The following is a 19,063-nucleotide window of genomic DNA, read 5'->3' on the forward strand; positions in this document are numbered from 1 at the left end:
CAGTCCCAAACATCAACTTCCTGTTTTTTATGCTTTGAGCAAACAGGAAGTAAAATAATAAAGCCAGAAAGGTGCGATTTTCCACAGGGCGTGAGAGGCGGGGATCAGAGGGGAGTTAGAGATGATAGGTCGTCATCTCTGGCGAGGGGGCAGCGCCTCAGTGTGTCTGAGCTCTCAGGTAGCAAACTCTCACCTGTGCAGGTTAGGGGTGAGTCTGATTCATAGCAGCAGAAAATTTGAGAGCTTTGGAGGCTGACTCTGATTGTCTTTGTTTCCATGGAAACTAAAATCAATAAAGGCATTTTTTTCCATTACAGCTGCTGTGACACTGAAGTTCAGTAAGTAATCTGATTACACTGAGACACAGGTTGATGGATGTTTGAACCACTACTTTGTCTGCCAAACCTGTGACGAGCAGCGAAGCCTGAGACGACGACTCCCCGCTGAGTCGCCTGTTGTCATTTTTAAACCTTTATTGACACAGGAAGTGTCAATAAAAAAACTGCAGCGAGCAGTCAAGAACAGAAACGCGATGATGGAGGGACGTCCCTCAGTCCAGGAACTCTTTACTGGATTTGCTTACGGTGACATCATCATTCGGGATGAGCTCACGTGGATGTAGCTGCTCCATCCACCGCCGCTTGTTTCACAGAGAAAAGCTCCACAGGTTGTATGAAAATCTGCAGATGGCGTGTTGACTCAGCCTGATACATGTTTAAATTATACTGTATGTGTATTGACCACTGTGGGAGACGCTGGTTTTTACAGATCTGATTGGTTAACAGGTGCTGTTTCATACCTGCTAAGTTACCATGGTAACCTTTGATAGGCTTTTCTGAAGGTGCTTCCTGAGTTAAGTGCAGTTACCTGGATTAGAGGTCAGTTTGTGTGCTTATCCATTTGTTTTGTTGATGGAACCATGAATTCTGCAGTTTGAGTAGACCACTCCAAAGTCAGGATGGTAAAGTCCTGATGGCTTCATGCTCTAAAACCCTCCAGTGTGACTGAATTACAACAATTCTGCACAGATTGTTTTCTAAAACAGCGAGAGAACAATGAGCAGAACAGCAAGCATGGCAAAATATTACCTTTTAATTTCAGTGTAACATACAGCCGCCTGATAACAGCACCACAGGTAGGTTATTTACACAAACACTGGACATTTGGAAGGTTTCCTTATTAACCCACCGGCAACAGTTGTTGCCGTTTTAACCCCCACACATCAACAAAATTAAACTTATAGTGAGTAGGACAAGTCTAAGGAGTGAAATGCATCACTTGTTTTGCAGCGAAAAATCAGGGATTAGACGGGTTGGACTTTTATCGAGCTGCTGTGAAGCCTCTGGTGCTCCGGGATGACGGCCTCAGGAGCTCAGATCATTGGTCTGACCCCCACCCCCACCCCCACCCTCAGAGATGGAAGACCTCGCTCGACCCCACCCCCCAGGACTGCTTCTCCCAAACTTTGGCATCCTAATGAAATCAAAGGGCAGTTACCGTCCTCGATGACCCGCCTTCTCTCAGGTAAACTGTTAAAGGTGAGCTGCACACAGAGCTGAAACGGGGGCGGGGCTAAATCCCTGGCTGTGTCCTCATTAAAACAGCTGTCAGAAAAAATCAGGTGTGCTGATGACATCACAGTGACCTGATCTGAGGTCAGCGCCATCGCTCTGATCACAGATCAATGATCAGCTGTAAAAACCAAAGTACTACGACAGAGAAGTCGCTCCAGGATCGGCCTCGGTGCTTGGGCAGGTTACGTATGTGTTGTCACGGTAACAGTTTTGCTGGGATCTCTATGGTCCAGAGGTCGCGACCTCCCGGAGCTCTCAGTGGGGCCTTCAGCCAGCGAGGGTTGGACAGGTTAGTCAGGTGCTTCTCCTGCAGACCAATCAGCACGGCCGACTGCTCCAGGCACTGTAGGTCCTTTCCCTGGAGGGAGGCGGGGCAAAGCCAGGTCCGGCCCACATCCACCAATCCTAAAAGAGACCACAGGGTTCGTTCAGGGACGTGTAAATGTGGCAGAGTAAGTAGACCCTGGTGATTCTAACCTGCCACCACGCCACGGCCGAACCGCTCCCCAGACTCCAGAAGCGCCTCGATCTGAGCGCCGTCCATCCCCAGCAGGCCACTTAGCACCGCCCTCCACTCCGACCCCTCCCAGTCACGCTGAGCCACGTGGACCGCCAGCGTCTGGTTCTCCAGTGGAGCGAGCAGCGGCCTCCAGCGGCTCTCCACCGTCTTTACCCCGTCCAGAACCAGGCCGGCATATGGCTGCCGGAACGACAGGCACGTCACCTGCACCGCCATGTCTGCAAAACAAGCGCACCCCTACAGGACGCACTTTTCAGACGTATGAAACATTTTCAGGTTTTTTAGCCCCTTTTGCATTAGTGCCTGCTCGACTCGCCACAACTCGACTCCACTGGGTTTCCACTATAACCAGTACCATCTAATATACCTGCTCGTTGTTATAGCAACGTGTAATCTTAATTAAAATGTGACACGAATGCAACAACAAAGGTGGGGGCTGTTTGTCAGATTCCGGTGTTGTGCCAAAAAGTGATTTCCGATGTTTCCGTGTATTTTTTATGTGTAATATCTTTACGTATGTTGGTAAATACACTTCGGTGAACAGCGTTTACAAAGGGGTATATATATATATATATATATAATAATTAAAAAATTATCTGTTTTTTCAAGTATCTTTATAACTCTGTTATTGTACTTACATTATAACCAATCCGGTCCTTTATCCCCACTTAAAATATTTTTACTGAACTATTGTAATATTTGCTGCCATTTCTGCTGTCCTCTTAGCCAGCTTAATCTTACAAAAGACATTTTAAATGTCAATGAGATTTTTTTAACTGCATAAATAAAGGTTCTATAAAAGTCGCTGCCAAAAACTGATTGCGGCTTCTACCTTGTTACACGAATGTTGTTTGTGGCTCATAATGACTTTGTGTCATCCATGAGGGATGCATTTGACATATGTTTCACATATTATAGCCCAACAAGTTACTTATAGCAGTTTAAATACAAGCAATCAGTTTTTGGCAGACAATCACTTTTTGGCACAACACCGGGAACACGGCGTTGTTTCTTGGAGAAAACCGTCCTAGCGTACATTCCTGCGGTCACACAATGGGCGTTTATCAATATGCGTACTTGTGCGTACTTGTGCGTACTTGTGCGTACTTGCGTTCTCGTGTACTCGTGATACGTCATCAGTCGGAGACCAAGTACTGTTCCAATTCGAAGTACGCATCAAGCCGAGAACGCGAAAAAGTCCCGGATGTGTTCTCGATCCGCCCGTTTTATCGAGCATGCATCGGTGTGGACTTGGGACAGCTATATATCCCAGAATGCATTTCGTCCAAAACTCAACAGCGGACTCCCGGCACATCGTTTTCAACACCCCCCCCCCCCCCCCCCGCGCTCTTCTCACTACTCAGGTTAAAGAAACCCCAGCAGCTGTCTATAGTATTGAGTGTCCACTAGAATAGAAATAAAAGCGTTCTAACATCTCACCTGCTTGTTTTTATTAAGGTATGTACATGTACACTATTATTATTAATAGAGGTTTCACTACTGAGGTTAACAATGATATATAAGTCACTTAGATCACTTCTAAATGTTAATGTTTGGTTTATTTCAGTGTTTTGTTTGTTCCTGAGTAAACCGGTTTGGCTGTGATTAAAGTTAAGCTTCATAACATGTTACTCACAGTTAAATTAAGAGGGGACGGCAGTAAAAACTCCGGACCTGTGACATCATCACGTTCGCTGGTGTTCCAATTGTACATATCGCGAGTCCGTGCTCGCGTTCTCGGTTGGTACGTACTCCCGTGCGTTCTCGGCGAGTACGCGAGTACATACTCGCGTACTTGGGCATTGATAAACGGCCAGTAATTCCAGCATAAATTTAAGTAGATGGGACGGGTTGCCACTTAATTTTGTGTTGTGCGCATGCGCAGAAACAACAGGTAGTATGGTTTGTGAGGTCGGATGGATTCCCAGAACACATTTCTCTCGTTTTTTTGTGAAGTAGATGTTCTCATGACCTATCGAGTGACGCCACTGACCAGCCAATCAGTGGCATGCAGTCCGATGACGTCATAGTTTAATACCTGCTGGGATCGCTTGGAACCCGTCCGAGCAGGTACTAAAACAGTACCTGGTACCAGGAACTGTGACCGAATGGAGAACCCTGAAAGCCGAGCCGAGCAGGTACAAATGGAAAAGGGGCTGCAGTGCATCGTGAGGTGGTACCGGACTGAAACTGGAGCTGAGCCGCTTGTTCCGCCTTCACCACAAAGGTCTTGCTGTTACTTTTGGCACGCAGGGCTCTCCGTACAGGAGCAGAGACTCACTCGAGCAGGAAGCCGCTGGTTAGCAGAAAGTTGGCTCTCGGAGCTTCTTCTCGGCTGTGTGTGTGTTTGTCGGTGACGGCGTGACCTTTAACCCGGCGGTACTCATACAGAAATGCCGCTCCGCGGATTCTCCCGCTGATTTACCTCACTTCCGCTCTGGCGGCTGCTCTTCTTCTCTGTGGGAAATAACTGCAGTACTGGACTCTCCTGCCCCCACAGGAAGAACTGAGACGAGTATATAAATGGATGGATGTAAATTTGACTCTTTCTCATTATCAAAGCTTTGTATCAAAACTTCATTTAACAGTACAAAAACACTCCTCTGTCTCGATGCATGCCTGATGATCCAGGTAAGGCTGAAATAACGAAGCAGATCCACCACTGAAAACTCGGCGTCCAGGTGAACAGAATCAACTTTCTGTGGCTTCAGACACTCTTCAGGAAGTCTCCACGCTGATCTCTAGACCCCGCCCCCATTCAGTCCCACCTCTTGAATAAAGTGATTGGAAATGAAAGCGTGAGACTGAAGTTCAATCCCCAGCCGTAAGATGGTTTTAATTCTTTGTTGTTACTGAAACGTTTGAAAGTGTGAAAAGGTGTACACTGCACCCGTTTTAAACAACAACACACCTGATGTCATCATCAGGCTGAAACCAGCGTCGCTCGCTGTAATGATGACTTCAGCAGAAACTGTGGGCGTGTTCCTCACTGAGATACGTGACCATGATCGGAGCTGTTCCCCCTCTCTCCGAACTCCAATGAAAGGAGCTTCAGTGCTCCCTTTAGAGTAGGATACACCAAAGCATCCTTGATGAAAGGAGAGGAGAAAACGCCATCCCATAATTCACAGCGACGGACCATCCGACCATTCATGAAAAACATAATAACCGAAGCAGAGCAGATCATGTAAACGTTCATCATAACATTCCATTTTCCATTTCAGCCATAAGCTGCTGATGTATTTCTAGTTTTTATCAGCAGCTGAACCCTGAACGTCACACTGCTGGAATACAAACTACTTCCTGTTGAGTTGTTCCTGCATGAAGAGCGTTCATTAGTAATGACTTTTGTTGTGTTACAGTCTGTTTACTTCAGGTCAGCTGGGATAGGTGATGATGGAGGAATTTTACAGGGAACGACCTCCACAGCAGGAAGATATAAGAACATGATATGGATTTTATTTTATAGTTGTATTGTAATTTATATACAGAGATGCAGCCAGTTGGCTTCAGTAAGAATCAGCAGAGAGAATATGTGACTCAAAAACACAGGAGAGCCTACTGACCAAAATAATGCAGTGTGAGCTCATGTTCAGGAGAATCAGTCTGATAGAAGAAATACCTCTGAGCACCGTGCAAAGGTCTCAGGATTAGGACTCGGGTGGAGCTCCGATTTATCCCGAGGAGAGCTGCATCATTACAAACTGAACTCTGTTACTATGGTTACTGTGGCACACGCATGAATGTGTGCAGCACTTCTTAGTTTGAAGAGCACAGTGCAATATTGAGACATTAATGTGACGCACTGGCAGATTTCGTGCAGTTTGCAGTAAACTGTGTGTGACAGATTTTGAAGCGACGTTTAAAATTGTCTCCTGGGAGTGAAACAAACACGTGCATAAGGCCCAAAGTGCTGCTGTCCACAGCTGTCAGCACAGACTCTGTGTTCGTCTCTGTGACGGCAGGAAATCGGACCCTAAATGTTCCTCCGGCTTTAAAATTCCCGCCTCTGTGGTGCAGGATATTTACACAGGCTGTTCTCGTTTATATGACCTCCACCAAACAACAGAACACGCTGAGACAAGATGCGCGTTTGTAGTCCGTCTGCTCGTTGTAGTTTCAACACGGCGGACATCCGGCCTCACACCGTCAAGAAGAGCGAGTGTGAGGTCGTTCCACTTCTCTTTTCCTAAGTCCTCAGCAGGAGGTGAGGAAAGGAGACAGGCTGTAACGCGTTCCTGCTGTATTTTACTTGCATCTATTTGAAAAAGTGAACGTAAACACAAATATTGTTATTTTATATGCTGAATATGCAGGAAATAGGTTTAAATGTTAAACACATTTCTTCAAGTCAAAGACCGTTGCATATAATGTAATTTTTGCTTGATGCATAAAGTTAAAAGATTAAAACTAATAAAACAAGTTTTAAAAAGAGACTTTAAATATTTAATGATTGAAATAAAGCACAAAAATCAACTCTTGATTTTATCTATAACTTTTGTTCTATTTTCAGTTTTTTTTCACCCACATGCAGGTCACAGAAACACAGCACAGCACGAACAGCCAATCACACATGGTACAGGACAGGGAGGACACGCCCCCTCTCCACACGGCACATCAGCAGCAGCAGGGATGATTATGCATGATGTCAGTAGTTACTATGATGTCATCACATTGCATCTCACACTGTAGGACAAGATGCATCATAACAGAAGAAATAAAAGAAATATAAAAACTAAAGCAACAAATATAAAGAATATGAACAATAAAATATAAACAAAATAAAACAAAAATATTAAAAACTGAAAATGTATTTTTAAAAGTTCTGATAAATTGAAAATGATGACATTTGATGTGCAAGCAGCAAAGTGATACATAAATCCAGGTCAACTTTTGTTTCATCACGAACACATAGACGGTCGGCGTCCTGAGGGGGGCGCTGTGCCAAGGGTTCATTTTCTGAGGAACGTCTGTTAAACCTGCTGCTGTCAATAAAGTTTCTGCGTGTCACCATCAGCAGGTTCATAAAACGCCATTGGACGCCACGCCGACTCATTAACATCAAACAGGAAAACAACAAAGAAGCTTCGGCTCTCTGACGAGTCTCTTCCTGTCAGGCGCTCTCTTCCTCCTCCTTAGTCGGACCACTCCTGGTCCTCAGGCTCAGACTCCTCCTCTGATTCGCTGTATTCCACGGCGATACGTCGTGACAAGATGGTGGCAACGTCGTTTCCTGTCGGCTCTCGTTTCTTGGCCTCTTCCTGCTCGCGCTGCTCCTGAACCTTCCTCAGCTGGATCCCTGCAGACACGAGACACTGCATCAACACACAGGGCCACGCCAATCCACACCAGATCACACACACATCTGTCGGACCACACCCACCAGGTCACCCTGGTGGGTGACCACCAGGTCCACCAGCAGTGACCACCCTGGTGGGTGGTGTGGTGCGTCTGGTGTGACGCTCGCCCACACCAGACGAGCGTCACCCAGTGACCACCTCTATAATCTGTGAACTGTCTGCGTCCTGACTGACCTCTGCGGATAGCGGCGAGGAGGTCACTGCGGGCGTCATTCATTGGCACGTTCAGTCCAGCGGCTGGCTTCCTGCCATCTGCCGCCGGGGGCACCGGGGGCGCAGCAGCAGAGGAGGGAGCTTGGCCACTAGGACGGGAGGGGGAGGGGATGTAGTTAGCTGGGGGTGGTGGTGGAGGGGAGGGGCTATAAGGGTGGGGCTGGGCAGCAGTGCCACCTGTGGACAGAAAAGAGCAGGAGCTCCTGATTTCACGTGGACACGCAAAAGCGCCATCAGAAACCCAAAAAATAGCCGGGTGCTTGTTACCTTGGTTACCAGGCACAGCTGTAGGGTGCAATGGTGTTGCCATAGCAGCAGTGTGGATGGAGCTGTTTGGAAACACCACCTGTCCTGCTGATGGCATGAGAGGTGGAGGCGGTGGAGGGGCCGGAGGGATTTGATGGTCACTGAGGAGGGATGGAGGTCAAAGGTCAAACATGTATATGTGCATAATGATAGTGATTATAATTTGAACGTATGTGTGTGTGTACTTGGCCTCCTTTGCCATGTTGGAACGTGCTCCGTTCTGATTGGCTGGGCCAGTGAGCGGCTGTGGGCGATGCTGATGCTGATGCGGCTGGTTGCGGCCCAGAGAGTGCTGCCGAGCGGTTGCCGCGGATACTGCGGAGGTGGGTCTGAGGGCACGGTCCAATGACTGAGTTTGCCCAGACCCACTGGTCGCCATGTCAGCATGATCTTTTCTATCACGCCCATCGTGGTGAGGACTGGCCGGGAAGGAGAGGTCATCTGACATCCCTGACCTTTGGGGGAGGAGTTAAAGTTCTGATGTCAGCTTATTGGACTGGAAAGTAGGTGTGAACATGCAGGTGTTTACCTGTCGGGTGACGCTGAGCTGTCAGATGTATGGTGAGGTGATGGCGTGACTCGAGCATCTGGGCGGAGCTCCTTGTCATAAGCCATCAGGTTCCACTCCTGCCGCCTGTTTCGCGCTTTCCGGACCTTCCCAAGAGAAAGAGTAATGGCAAGTAATGAGATTTAATGAAAGTTCACAAACTTATCAAAACACGTGACTTAACAAGTTTTAACCAAACACAAATGACTTCACCTTCTTCACCTCCCGCCCTGAGGACTCCTCCACATGTCTCTGCTCCTAGAAATAAATGAGCTGTTAAAGCAGCACCTTATCTTCACATACATGGATGGATACATGGACGATCATGGTTGGATGCGTGGATGAATATGGTTGGATGCATGGATGGATGGATGATCGTGGTTGGATGCGTGGATAGATGGATGGATGATCGTGGTTGGATGCGTGGATAGATGGATGGATGATTGTGGTTGGATGCGTGGATAGATGGATGATTGTGGTTGGATGCGTGGATAAATGGATAGATGATTGTGGTTGGATGCGTGGATAGATGGATGGATGATTGTGGTTGGATGCGTGGATAGATGGATGGATGATCGTGGTTGGATGTGTGGATAGATGGATGATCATGGTTGGATGCATGGATGCGTGGATGAATATGGTTGGATGCATGGATGCGTGGATAAATATGGTTGGATGCATGGATGGATGGATGATCGTGGTTGGATGCGTGGATAGATGGATGGATGATCGTGGTTGGATGCGTGGATAGATGGATGATTGTGGTTGGATGCGTAGATAGATGGATGGATGATCGTGGTTGGATGCGTAGATAGATGGATGGATGATTGTGGTTGGATGCGTGGATAGATAGATGGATGATCGTGGTTGGATGCGTGGATAGATGGATGGATGATCGTGGTTGGATGCGTGGATAGATGGATGGATGATCGTGGTTGGATGCGTGGATAGATGGATGGATGATCGTGGTTGGATGCGTGGATAGATGGATGATCGTGGTTGGATGCGTGGATAGATGGATGGATGATCGTGGTTGGATGCGTGGATAGATGGATGGATGATCGTGGTTGGATGCGTGGATAGATGGATAGATGATTGTGGTTGGATGCGTGGATAGATGGATGGATGATTGTGGTTGGATGCGTGGATAGATGGATGATTGTGGTTGGATGCGTGGATAGATGGATGGATGATCGTGGTTGGATGCGTGGATAGATGGATGATTGTGGTTGGATGCGTGGATAGATGGATGGATGATTGTGGTTGGATGCGTGGATAGATGGATGATTGTGGTTGGATGCGTGGATAGATGGATGGATGATTGTGGTTGGATGCGTGGATAGATGGATGGATGATCGTGGTTGGATGTGTGGATAGATGGATGATCATGGTTGGATGCATGGATGCGTGGATGAATATGGTTGGATGCATGGATGGATGGATGATCGTGGTTGGATGCGTGGATAGATGGATGGATGATTGTGGTTGGATGCGTGGATAGATGGATGATTGTGGTTGGATGCGTGGATAGATGGATGGATGATTGTGGTTGGATGCGTGGATAGATGGATGGATGATCGTGGTTGGATGCGTGGATAGATGGATGGATGATTGTGGTTGGATGCGTGGATAGATGGATGATTGTGGTTGGATGCGTGGATAGATGGATGGATGATTGTGGTTGGATGCGTGGATAGATGGATGGATGATCGTGGTTGGATGTGTGGATAGATGGATGATCATGGTTGGATGCATGGATGCGTGGATGAATATGGTTGGATGCATGGATGGATGGATGATCGTGGTTGGATGCGTGGATAGATGGATGGATGATTGTGGTTGGATGCGTGGATAGATGGATGATTGTGGTTGGATGCGTGGATAGATGGATGGATGATCGTGGTTGGATGCGTGGATAGATGGATGGATGATCGTGGTTGGATGCGTGGATAGATGGATGGATGATCGTGGTTGGATGCGTGGATAGATGGATGGATGATCGTGGTTGGATGCGTGGATAGATGGATGGATGATCGTGGTTGGATGCGTGGATAGATGGATGGATGATTGTGGTTGGATGCGTGGATAGATGGATGATTGTGGTTGGATGCGTGGATAGATGGATGGATGATCGTGGTTGGATGCGTGGATAGATGGATGGATGATCGTGGTTGGATGCGTGGATAGATGGATGGATGATCGTGGTTGGATGCGTGGATAGATGGATGGATGATCGTGGTTGGATGCGTGGATAGATGGATGGATGATTGTGGTTGGATGCGTGGATAGATGGATGGATGATCGTGGTTGGATGTGTGGATAGATGGATGATCATGGTTGGATGCATGGATGCGTGGATGAATATGGTTGGATGCATGGATGGATGGATGATCGTGGTTGGATGCGTGGATAGATGGATGGATGATTGTGGTTGGATGCGTGGATAGATGGATGATTGTGGTTGGATGCGTGGATAGATGGATGGATGATCGTGGTTGGATGCGTGGATAGATGGATGGATGATCGTGGTTGGATGCGTGGATAGATGGATGGATGATCGTGGTTGGATGCGTGGATAGATGGATGGATGATCGTGGTTGGATGCGTGGATAGATGGATGGATGATCGTGGTTGGATGCGTGGATAGATGGATGGATGATCGTGGTTGGATGCGTGGATAGATGGATAGATGATCGTGGTTGGATGCGTGGATAGATGGATGGATGAACCTTCTGCCGTCTCTTCTCCTTGCGTTTGTTCTCGGTGGCCTGCAGCATCTTTTCCTTCCACAGGTTGAAGAAGTACGATGGGTCGGTGTAGAACTTCAGACCATCCTTCTTGTCGTCCCTGCAGACACAACAACGAAAACTCTGAGTTTAAATTACCTGCAAGTAATTTAAACTCTTCTGCCTACAACCTGCAGGACATTGTGGGCGGAGTTTAAACTAACCTGTAGGCTGTCAGGATGTTGAGGGGTGGTGGCTTGTCACAGCGTTGGTACATCTCCAGCGCTGGATTAGGGATGGAGCTCCGTGACACCACCTGCTGGTCCTGAATGGTACTGCTTCTAAAAGCTTTCCGCATATTGATGTCCTGCAGCGAGACTGGAAGCACACGGAAGAGATACAAAATCTATAAACAGGTGGAGGCGCTGGATGGTCACATGATCTGAGGGCAGTGATTCTCGCCAACCTTCCTCCACGGTGGAATCCAGCTGAGTGACCTTCACGGCCAGCAGGTCCACTCTCTCCTGCAGGCTGTTCATTCTCAGGTAGAAGCTGTTAGCCTCGGTGAACAGCTCGCCAAAAATGTCTTCCGCATGGCGACCTGCATGCCATCATCAGGAAGTAAGACATGTTATTACTACGCCGTGGACCAAGTGAGCTCACACAGACTTACTGAGCTTCAGAGTGGATGAGATCAAATGCTTCCATCCACAGAAAACGACCCTAAAGGTCAACTCTAACGAGCGACCAGGAGCTGTTCCTGCACCCATGCTCCTGTTAAGCAGAGCCACTCATGACGATTACGGCTTTGATTTTAATCTGATTTTATGAAGTCGAGCTCAGTTTGCTGGGAACACAAACATTCACCACAAGCTTCTGTCAGTGACAGGATGAATGTGTACACCTGCACACAGGTAACGCTCACACACAACTGACAGTCAAGCTTTTGAGAGGAGGTGTTTGTGTGTGTTTGGACTCCCACACCTGGGCTGTAGGTGGAGCTTCACTCCACGTGTTTTTAGCATGTGATGAGAGCGATTCCTGCTTCAGTATGACCACAAAAATAAACTTCCTGTTTTATTCAGTCAGACTGAGACCAGAGGAGTCCTCTCCTACTGGGTCTCAGAGATCTACTTCCATCTTTATTTACAGTCTGTGATACTGGGTTCTCTGTTTTTACCTGGCTGCACTAAGCTGATTGGTTAGCTGTGGCTCAGGCTACTAACAGAAGCAGAATGAACAGAAAAGGTTTGAGCATCGAGGGTGTCTCACTGCAGGAATGATCTCATCACATGATTTGCATTGAATAAACTTTATTAAACTGTAAATGCAGAGTGCATGGAGGTTAGCTGAAGCATCGGAAACCTTCAGCTCGTCCCCACATCAAGAACCAGAGTTACAACGATAACCGAAACTTACTGAGTCCTCCCAGCTGTTTGATGACCGCAGCCAGCGTGCTGTTGGTGACGCACTCCAGCTCACTGGCGACCCCATCAGGCAGAGAGCCGCGGCACAGGTACCGAGGCTCGATGATTCGCTTCACCAGCGGCATGGCTCACCTGGAGACAGAGAGATGGGTGTTATGTCAGTTAATCATTTTAAAGTGTTTCAAGTCAAGACATGACTCGGATCACTTCCTGTTTCTCTCTCATTTAAACGCTGACGCTCCTTTGAAAAACTAGTTCATGCATTTATTACTTCCAGGCTGGACTACTGTAATTCATTATTATCAGGAAGTCCTAAAAACTCCCTGAAAAGCACATACAAGGTCTTAAATAATCAGGCCCCATCTTATCTTAATGACCTTGTAGTACCATATCACCCTATTAGAGCACTTCGCTCTCACACTGCAGGCTTACTTGTTGTTCCTAGAGTATTTAAAAGTAGAATGGGAGGCAGAGCCTTCAGTTTTCAGGCCCCTCTTCTGTGGAACCAGCTTCCAGTTTGGATTCGGGAGACAGACACTATCTCTACTTTTAAGATTAGGCTTCAAACTTTCCTTTTTGCTAAAGCATATAGTTAGGGCTGGACCAGGTGACCCTGAATCCTCCCTTAGTTATGCTGCAATAGGTGTAGGCTGCTGGGGGATTCCCATGATGCACTGGGTGTTTCTTCTTCACTCACTATGTGTTAATAGACCTCTCTGCACTGAATCATACCTGTTATTAATCTCTGTCTCTCTTCCACAGCATTTCTTTATCCTGTCTTCCTTCTCTCACCCCAACCAATCACAGCAGATGGCCCCGCCCCTCCCTGAGCCTGTTTCTGCTGGAGGTTTCTTCCTGTTAAAACGGAGTTTTTCCTTCCCACTCTGCTTGCTCATAGGGTGCAGAGGCTAAACCTCCACTTGAAGCCCCTGAGGTGTTCAACGGTGGAGGTGACGCAATGCCACTGTTATGAATGAAACTTGAGAAAGTCTAACAACAGCAGCCGTACTTAACTTCTCCTTTTAACACATTTATTGCTCACCATTGGTTGCATTTGTTGGATCACTGTCTGTATGGTAACTGCACCGTATCGGATCGGAATACCGTACAACGGATAGTGAGAGCAGCTGAAGAGATCATTGGAGCCTCTCTTCCCTCCATCACAGACACCTATCGCACCCACTGCATCTGCAAAGCCACCAGCATCGTGGAGGACCCCACACCCCCCTCACACACTCTTCACCCTGCTGCCTTCTGGAAAGAGGTACCGAAGCATCCGGGCCCTCAGTGCCAGACTGTGACACAGTTTCTTCCCCCAGGCCGTCAGACTCCTGAACACTCAGTGACTGGAATGACACACACACCTTCGCACACGTTACTACCAAGCACTTATCTGCAGTATCTCACACACACATCAATAGACACCAAGTTACTTTTTGCACAATGATCAGTATTTTGCACATTTCTTGTCTTGTATCTGTCTCGTCTCGTTTTGTTGCACTTTAAGTAGTCCTGTGTTCATCAGTTATATGTCATATGTAACACCAGGGTGTCGGAGGAACACGCACGGTCTCGTTTCACTCTGTACTGTAACACTGCACATGGTTGGAATGACAATAAAAGCCACTTGACTTTAACAGTTACTCTTAGGATCCAACATCATTTAAGATAAATCACAACAGCGCAGCCTCAAAAACCGTTTGATCCTTCCAACCAAAATAACACAAAACACATATAAGGTACACATAAGGTAACAAACACAGGGCGCCGTACGATTGTGGGGTTTTACTATGAGGTGACTATTGTTAGGATTTAATGCTCTATAAATAAAATGAATTCAATCAACTTCAGACTCTGCTGATAAATACTGATCAAAACTATGAGATCAGATTAAATCAGTCAGTTCCTACTAATACAGCAGCTCCTCTCATGTACAACAACAGGTGATTACAGTCATGCACCATGACATCACTGCCTGACCTCTGACCCCCAGCTGTGCTGGGAAACTGCTCAGATTACACCTTCATCACCCTCATCATCATCCTCAGTAACAGACAGTGTTTGATTGGCTGTCGGTCCTCAGTGGTGCAGAGGAATCTGTGTGTGTGTGTGTATGAATGATATCTCAGAGGGCAGCGCCATGGAAACAGCACATTATGCTCTGCTGCCCACAGACAGCACCATGGTTACTGTTGCTAGGAGACAGTGGGAGGTCGTGCATCCCTTCACACAGCCATGAATAGAATGTAATCAGATTACTGTAACTACCATCTGCTGTTTCTAAAGCTGTACGATAGATACCTGTTAATCAGTGACAGCCAATCAGAGTCCTTCCTGGATCGTCTGTTACTACAGACTGATGTCATTTAACTGCTCCAAAAGGCTCCAACAGCACAAACACAGTCCAGAAGTCCAGTTCAGGTGAAGCTATCAGACAGCGAGCAGCTACAGCCGCCTGTCAGTCAGAGAGGCCACGCCCCTAATGATGCAAACTTGAAGCTTTAATTTTAACAAGTGAGTTATAAAAACATCCTCGTGCGTGCGTGCGTGCGTGCACGGTTCCTCCAGCCTCGAGTCTGGACTACACTTCCCAGGAGTCCACTCAGGTGAGAGTGATGTCAATTTCATCATCAGCTGATCTACTCCAGAACTCCTGGTGGAGAACCACGTGACCCACAGAACCCCCTGCTGTCTGCAGATATCTCAAGACATATGACGTCATGTCTCACAGGTGCACTTGCAGTAACGCGCACACTTTGCAGAAATGAGTGCGTGACCAAATGCAGTGTGTGTGTGTGTGTGCTGATCAATAACCGATGACGTCAGGGTAGGATATTATCACCATCATCTTCCTCAAAAACAGACGGTGTTTGATTGGCTCCTATCGTCAGTAGCGTGGATAGTGTGTTTGTGTGTGTGTGTCAGAGAGACCCTCACCCACGCGGATCGATCACAGTAACGCTTTCAAACCGATAGGACGGATCGATCAGACTCACCGGGTTCTGACGGTTCCACTCCGGTTCCGGTTCGTTCCACTGAAGCTGCCTCGTCACAGAGCAGCGCGCGGCGGACTCCTCATCCTCCTCCGACCGGGATGAAGGCTGGAGAGGCGGGGGCGGGGCTGGACCCGGCTTCTGTCCGCAGTCACGGAGCTGCAGCGCCGCCTGCTGACTGAGTGCTGTGACACGTTTACCACAAATCCGCGTGAACGTGCACACCTGCGCACGGAGGTAACGAGCTTGTGTGTCTATGTGTGTGTGTGTGTGTGTGTGTGTGTGTGTGTTTGGTTTTTGCTGCAGACTCACACTGAAGCGCTGGACTGTGATTAGCGGTCAGACTGAGGCTGATCATGTGACAGCCTCATCTCGGCCCCTCCCACACAGCCTTGATTGGTCAATTCATTCTGACCAGCAGTCGGTTTAGGGAGACGTGTGTCCAAACTGTGAGTGCTCTTTGACTCCACAGGAAGCATACCCACCCACACACACCCACACCCGCCTACCATCATCCAGCAGGTATGCAGCTGCCCTGTGTGAGCTCATGCTCCTGTGAGTCTTCATCAGAGGAGCCGTAGATGATCGCATCACTGATTCTCATCGCTTTGTCCTCCACCTGTGGAGGGTCTCTGAGCTGAACTCTCCCCTCCTTCAGCTCAGAGACCCTCAGCCTCTGTGAGAGCAGCTTTCTGCTCCCGTCATCACATTACTCCACCCCATTGAGTGTTTTTAGCGTTAGACGACTCCAGCTGGAGACCCACGCTCCACAGGATTCAAGCCTCAAATCATTTCCTGCTTGTCCTCCACGACTTCCTGTCCAGTGCCTGGACAGAGAACGGCCAACATTCAAAAAACGACACATTTGTTTGCTCCTAAAAAAACTTTATTGAAACATGTGACTCAATCAAATTCACACTGAGTGGTTATCAAAACTGAGACTTTATATAAAACATCATCAGGGTTTTATGGGCTCTTCCTCTCCTCGTGGTCACACACAGGTGTCTACCGCTAACCTCCACTCCTCGCTCACCAAATAGAACGGTGTGAGCACTCGATGGGGCGGAGTCTCTATAGACCAGACTTAACGAGGATCGATTGACCATTTCAGTCGTCCATCAGAGTCTCTCGCATTCAAAGCCAGAACTGGTCTCAGAGGGGTGAGGCATGTCGATGTAGAACACCTCCTTGTTGACGGGTGGCGGCGTGGATGGTGGACTCACTGCCCCCGAGTCCGGGGTCAGGGCCTCGTGGGGATGGTTCACTAACGAGTACTTCTTTTCAGGCCGGCTCAGATGAACTTTGAATCTGGCTCCGCCTCCTGTGGCAAGGCGACCGTCAACCTTGGGTTTGAAACGCTTCAGTTTGACGGTGTCTTTGGCGTCACGCGTGCACGGCAGCAGGACCGCCACGTCTTTGCGGAATTTGGAGCTGAGACCAAAGTAGATGAGCGGGTTGTAGAAACTGGCAGATTTGGCAAAGAGGCGAGTGAAGATGCTGGTGAGGTTGGGCACGTGGAAACCCCAGGCGGACCACATGGACACCACGGCGTACGGCGACCAGGCCAGGATGAAGGCCGTGCAGATCACTATGGAAACCTGCAGAGATAGAGAAAGTGATCGAACTTCCCGAACGGCACTCTGGTGGGCAGGAGATGACAGCGACAAACACTCACGACGGTCACGTCTCTCTCGATCTTCCGCTGGCGGTCGGTCAGGTCTCCCTCGGCCGACAGCGCGTTGCCTCGCTTCACCGTGTTGATGATGGACACGTAGCAGAACAGCATGACAAGCACGGGGATGAAGAAGCAGCACACAAAGATGGAGACGATGTAGGACTTGTAGACGCTCGAGTAGCTTGCCTTGGCCCAGTCAATCTCACAGGTCCCGTAGCCACGATCTGCACAGACGACAGACACTGTCACTACAGGAAGGCCTTCCACTGCTCACTTCCTGTTCCATAAGGGCGCTCTTCAGCTCGTCCAGAGTGAATGAGGTTGTGTGGAGCAGCAGACCCCTGACAGACCAATCAGCACGCGGCAGCAGGACACTGGTGTTTTATGGTCCCTGCTTTATCTGAGCCTCATTCACTCCAACGCACCGCCCTGGAGAGACCTGCAGCCACTTCCTGTACTGTGAGGGGGTCAGGGGTCAGAGGTCAGGTCATTCTTGCCTGTGTAGCTGCCCCAGCCGAGCAGCGGCGCTCCGGACCAGAATCCAGCTGCGATCCAGATGAGCAACAGACACACGAACACACTGGTCCTGGTGATGTAATGCGCTGAAACACACACACTCACTCAGGTAACATGCTAATAACATGTTAACAGTATGATGGTGAACACCTGACGGGCAGACCTCTGACCTCGGCTTGGGTGGCATCCTTTGATGTAGCGTGTGATGCTGATCACGGTCAGCGTGTAGATGCTGCTCAGACCGAACACCAGCGTGAAGAACCCGTCCACCTGCGGGAGAACACGTCACAGGTGAGCCCGTCACGTCCCACCACAGGCTGAGCCTGAGCTGGGACGTCAGTACCTGGCAGGTCCAGATGGAGGAGATGAGGTAGCCGCTGTCCTGGAAGACGTTGAAGATCTCGATGATTCCTCTGGAGTATCCAAACACGGAGATGCTGGCGTCTGAGACGGCGAGGTTAAAGGTCAGGTAGTCGGTGGGCAGCAGTGAGGCTCTCTGCCTGTAGAGGACGAAGAGGACGATGCTGTTCCCGAACCAGGACATCCATCCTGGAAACACACAGGTGCATACAGGTACTTCAGTATGTACAATAAGTACACAGAGTACTACACAGGAGCAGCTGAGGGTAATCCAGCGGGTCACTACTAAGAACACTTAAAGTGCAGCTGATGTCCTGCAGACAGGTGAGAGTGACACCTGCTCTGTTACCTACAGTCAGAGAGGCTCATCAAAGCTGCTGCAGCGTGTGAGAGCGCCTGCTGTGCCCACAGCATCATCACAGTATTGATCGCTGATCACTGACAGACTGAAGCCAAATAACATCACACAGACTCTAAAAGGACACAACGATGACACAGCACGTGTGTGTGTCTGTGTGTGTGTCTGTTTGTTTTTGTCTGTGTGTGTGTGTCTGATTGTGTGTGTGTGCGCGCTCACCCAGCAGCAGTAGGTAGACTCCTATGATGGTCTCCCCCTGGTCGGTCAGGGGGGGATCTCGCCCCCCTCCCAGGATGAAGCTGTGGTTCCTCCAGGGGGGGCCGCCGGCTGCAGCCCCGCTGAGCGACATGTTGCGTGTGGCGTGTAAATGGCGTGTGTTCTGCGAGTACCGCCGGACTCTGCAGCTAATCTGAGGTGAGATTAGAGGCTGATCCTGGTTCAGCATTTGTGACTCCAAAGCAGCACCCAGCAGGCCCCAGCTCACTGAT

At 48.7% G+C, this 19,063-nt stretch overlaps 3 protein-coding genes across 10 annotated transcripts in view; all 3 read right to left on the reverse strand.

Annotated features, from left to right (window-relative positions):
* Positions 1 to 1,072: 1,072 nt before the first annotated feature.
* zgc:110222 (uncharacterized protein LOC550336 homolog) overlaps positions 1,073 to 19,063 on the reverse strand; it is a 102,089-nt gene continuing 84,098 nt past the window's right edge. Inside the window, exons 1-3 of one of the 7 annotated variants that reach the window (XM_063477190.1) lie at positions 4,275 to 6,452; positions 2,052 to 2,312; positions 1,073 to 1,979 (exon numbers count right to left, since the gene is read on the reverse strand). In XM_063477190.1, the coding sequence (XP_063333260.1) occupies positions 1,771 to 1,979; positions 2,052 to 2,310 (468 nt within the window). In that variant the 5' untranslated portion in view covers positions 2,311 to 2,312; positions 4,275 to 6,452 and the 3' untranslated portion in view covers positions 1,073 to 1,770. Of the gene's footprint in view, positions 1,980 to 2,051; positions 2,344 to 3,201; positions 3,421 to 3,730; positions 6,453 to 19,063 lie in introns of those variants that run through there. The other 6 variants (XM_063477192.1, XM_063477189.1, XM_063477188.1 and 3 more) reach the window with 6 other exon arrangements.
* si:ch73-362m14.4 (actin-binding protein WASF3) lies at positions 6,513 to 16,004 on the reverse strand. 2 transcript variants are annotated; one of them, XM_063477178.1, is made up of 11 exons: positions 13,716 to 14,442; positions 12,666 to 12,805; positions 11,713 to 11,847; positions 11,471 to 11,624; positions 11,250 to 11,367; positions 8,734 to 8,778; positions 8,503 to 8,627; positions 8,159 to 8,428; positions 7,935 to 8,074; positions 7,629 to 7,844; positions 6,513 to 7,393 (listed from the first exon to the last, which is right to left on the reverse strand). In XM_063477178.1, the coding sequence occupies exons 2-11, from the start codon at positions 12,796 to 12,798 to the stop codon at positions 7,230 to 7,232; spliced, it is 1,500 nt and encodes a 499-aa protein (XP_063333248.1). In that variant the 5' UTR covers positions 12,799 to 12,805; positions 13,716 to 14,442; the 3' UTR covers positions 6,513 to 7,229. The 2 variants fall into 2 exon arrangements, with proteins under 2 accessions (XP_063333248.1, XP_063333247.1); XM_063477177.1 differs by lacking the exon at positions 13,716 to 14,442 and adding an exon at positions 15,670 to 16,004 and having other exon boundaries at positions 6,514 to 7,393.
* On the reverse strand, positions 16,520 to 19,047 carry opn6a (opsin 6, group member a). Its single transcript, XM_063477165.1, has 6 exons — positions 18,795 to 19,047; positions 18,201 to 18,406; positions 18,028 to 18,127; positions 17,839 to 17,943; positions 17,342 to 17,565; positions 16,520 to 17,264 (listed from the first exon to the last, which is right to left on the reverse strand). Exons 1-6 carry the CDS (start codon positions 19,018 to 19,020, stop codon positions 16,785 to 16,787), a joined length of 1,341 nt encoding a protein of 446 aa, XP_063333235.1. The 5' UTR covers positions 19,021 to 19,047; the 3' UTR covers positions 16,520 to 16,784.

This window comes from Pelmatolapia mariae, linkage group LG6, assembly GCF_036321145.2.
Source record: "Pelmatolapia mariae isolate MD_Pm_ZW linkage group LG6, Pm_UMD_F_2, whole genome shotgun sequence".
Lineage (NCBI taxonomy): Eukaryota > Metazoa > Chordata > Actinopteri > Cichliformes > Cichlidae > Pelmatolapia > Pelmatolapia mariae.

Excerpts from the sequence above, each read along its gene's own strand:
- si:ch73-362m14.4 (XM_063477178.1), bottom strand. The coding sequence starts at position 12,798 with ATGCCGCTGGTGAAGCGAATCATCGAGCCTCGGTACCTGTGCCGCGGC. Across the intron at positions 8,779-11,249 it reads AGGAGAAGAGACGGCAGAAG|GAGCAGAGACATGTGGAGGA; the intron begins GTTCATCCATCC and ends ATTTATTTCTAG. Across the intron at positions 7,394-7,628 it reads CCTCGCCGCTATCCGCAGAG|GGATCCAGCTGAGGAAGGTT; the intron begins GTCAGTCAGGAC and ends TCGTGTCTGCAG.
- opn6a (XM_063477165.1), bottom strand. The coding sequence starts at position 19,020 with ATGCTGAACCAGGATCAGCCTCTAATCTCACCTCAGATTAGCTGCAGA. Across the intron at positions 18,128-18,200 it reads CCTCCATCTGGACCTGCCAG|GTGGACGGGTTCTTCACGCT; the intron begins GTACTGACGTCC and ends GTTCTCCCGCAG. Across the intron at positions 17,265-17,341 it reads TCGAGAGAGACGTGACCGTC|GTTTCCATAGTGATCTGCAC; the intron begins GTGAGTGTTTGT and ends CTATCTCTGCAG.